At 43.1% G+C, this 3,186-nt stretch overlaps 1 protein-coding gene across 1 annotated transcript; it reads left to right on the top strand.

Moving 5' to 3' along the window:
* The first annotated feature begins 946 nt into the window (after positions 1–946).
* LOC128652187 (SCAN domain-containing protein 3-like) lies at positions 947–2,806 on the top strand. The gene has a single exon (XM_053705127.1). It carries the CDS (start codon positions 947–949, stop codon positions 2,804–2,806), a length of 1,860 nt encoding a protein of 619 aa, XP_053561102.1.
* The last annotated feature ends 380 nt before the right edge of the window (positions 2,807–3,186 follow it).

Genomic DNA, 3,186 nt, shown 5'->3' on the forward strand with positions numbered 1-3,186 from the left:
TGTGTCATATTATAGATAGCACTCTTCTCACACAGTTGGGAGGTTTTATGGTGTCGTTGTGGGGGTATTGGGACTGGGGGGGGTGCATCAAAATGCACCTTTACCTGTGTAGACAAAAATCCTTGCACCGGCACTGACCGGAGCCCTCACCCGCTCTCAGCACATGACAACCTGCTGTCTGCGAATGGTGAGGTACCTGCTGGGGCCTGGCACAGGTGCATGGGGTCGACTGGGTAAATGCTTTGACAATGGAGTGGGTGGGGTAATGATGTACCTGTTTGGGACACAGAATATGGATAGCAAGTCAGTGAATGCAGAATGTTTCTTGCATAACACCAGGTCTGTCTCACTTTTTCACAGCTCCTGAAGTAGAATTATATAGTGAGGGCATGATTGCATGCATGTATTTAGTGTGCATGATTATGTGTCCACACGCAGACAAGCCTAAAGTGGATAGTTTTCTGTAGAAAGAATGTCCTACCTAGAGATGAGACGGTGCTTTGTGTTTTTTTGTTTTTTTTATAGACATTGACCAGATGGCTTACCTGTGTTTATTTTGTTCACATATACTGAGGTATCTGTTTGTGGTTTCCTGTTAGTATAAATGCAGAGCATGGTGCCTGGCCTCTGTGTGTATATAGATATTGACCAAGTGTGTCTGCCCTGTGATCTCTGTATACAGCGCCCTGTGATCTCGCCACTGACCAGATGTGCCTGCCCATCAGGCTTATACGGCCACTGACCAGGTGTGCCTGACACACATACATATATACAGTATATATATATCTTGCTAAAATATAGGGCTCGTCTTTTATTTTTTCCAGGGCTGCTTTTTATTCCCAGTACGGCCCTGCCTTCTTGCTTAAGTGCACTCCTGAAGCGAAACAGAAGTCGGTAGTTGCTGCTAACCTCCTACGTACTCATCCCAGACAGTTCTCCTACAGCGATGGATAAGTTCTTGAAAAGGAAAAATGCCAACTCTGAGCTAGGCCCTGCAAATAATTCAAATGAAGAGCCTGGTGTGAGTGGTGAACAAAAAAAAACAAAAATGGTGAGCTCAAGGCAATACAACGAAAGTTATCTTTCATTTGGATTTACTTTCACCGGGGATCCGACTGCACCTACACCGTTATGTTTGGTGTGTGGGGAAAAGCTATCCAACCATGCCATGGTCCCAAGCAAGCTTAAATGCCATCTCCAAACAAAACACCAGTCACTTCAAAACAAGAAAACAGAATATTTTGTTCGCCTGCGTAAACACAATGAGAAGCAGGGAATTTTAATGAAAAAAAATGCAAAGGTGTCTGAGAGAGCTCTCAAAGCTAGCTACTTAGTAGCTGAACTCGTAGCCAAATCAAAAAAGCCACACACTATAGCAGAGACATTAATACTACCTGCCTGCAAAGCCATTGTGGCTGAGATGCTTAGCCCTGACGCGGTTAAAGAAGTAGCCAAAGTCCCACTCTCAGATAACACAATTGCTCGACGTATTGATGACATGTCTGCTGACATTGAAAGTGTTGTTTTGGAAAAGATACACATCAGTGGGAAATTTGCACTGCAACTTGATGAGTCTACGGACATTAGTGGACATGCTCAACTCTTGGCCAATGTGCGCTTTTTGGATGGAGACGCCATCAGAGAAAACTTCCTATTTTGCAAGGCATTACCAGAAAAAACAACAGGAGAGGAAATTTTTCGGGTCACATCAGATTATCTTGAACAAGGTGGACTTAAGTGGGAAAACTGCACGAGTGTCTGCACTGATGGGGCTGCAGCTATGGTCGGGCGCACAAAAGGCTTTGTTAGCAGAGTGAAAGAGAAACAACCAGATGTTATTGTTACACACTGTTTTTTGCACCGCGAGGCGCTTGTTGCCAAGACTTTACCAGCAGACCTAGCTTCTGTGTTGGATGATGTTGTGCGCATGGTAAACTTTGTAAAGTCAAGGCCTCTGAAAAGCCGCATATTTGCATCATTGTGTGAAGAAATGGGTGCAGAGCATAAAGCCTTATTGCTCCATACGGAGGTCCGATGGTTGTCGCGCGGCAAAGTGCTGGCCCGTGTTTATGAGCTACGGGAGGAACTAAAATGCGAGAGATGCGATGACGCAAAGCAGCTTGCAAGTGATGAGTGGTGTGCAAGGCTGGCATACTTGGCAGATATGTTTCAGCATCTGAATGAACTGAACACACGAATGCAAGGCCGAAATGAAAACCTGCTCACAAGCACAGATAAAATTAACGGATTCCGTTCAAAGCTGAACCTCTGGCGACAACATCTGGAAAGTGACAACATTGACATGTTCCCACTCACCCAGAAATGTCAAGGAGGTGTCAACACTTCTGTGCTGTTTGAGATAATTGGTAAACATTTGAAAACCCTTGAGGAGAAGTTGTCATTTTATTTCCCCTCAACCTCCACTGAATGCCTTGACTGGGTTAGAGACCCATATAGCTCAGGAGCAGTTTTTGGAAAAGACATGACTTTGCAGGAACAAGAGGAACTAACTGTACTGAGACAAGACCGTGGTTTAAAGCTAAGCTTTGCTGATCTACCTTTGGACAGTTTTTGGTTGACTGCTGCCAAGGAGTTCCCCATTCTGGCAAACAAAGCTTTTTCAACATTGCTCTCATTTTCCACAACATATCTCTGTGAACTGAGCTTTTCAAGCATGACTGCTATAAAAACTAAAAACAGAGAGAGACTGAGGGCTGTTGAGGAAGAGCTTCGTGTGTGCCTTTCTTCAGTTCCTGCCAGGATATCGGCTTTGTGTTTATCTAAACAGGCCCAGGTTTCACACTGAGTTAGTAACTATACAAATTGAGAGACTAAACTGTTACTTTTTGTTTATTGTTCGTGTTTCCTCACTACTGTTGTTCACTTTGGTGTACCACTGTACTCAGTACTGTATTTTTGTAATAAATTATTTTTTCTTCATTGTTCATTTTTGTTTTTTGCACTTGTTGATGTTTTGTTGTTGATGCATGTTGTTGTTCTCAGTGAGATTTTTATGGTTATTATTGTGCCTCTAGCTTTGGCAATACAGTTATAGTGACTGTCATGCATGCTAATAAAGCTTAATTTAATTGAATCGCTACAATGTGCGATTTATTACAATTTTGGGATGGTGGTGTGCCACAGGATTTTTTAATGTAAAAAAGTGTGCCACGGCAAAAAAAAGGT

The sequence above is a fragment of the Bombina bombina genome, chromosome 3 (assembly GCF_027579735.1).
Source record: "Bombina bombina isolate aBomBom1 chromosome 3, aBomBom1.pri, whole genome shotgun sequence".
In the NCBI taxonomy this organism is placed as follows: domain Eukaryota; kingdom Metazoa; phylum Chordata; class Amphibia; order Anura; family Bombinatoridae; genus Bombina; species Bombina bombina.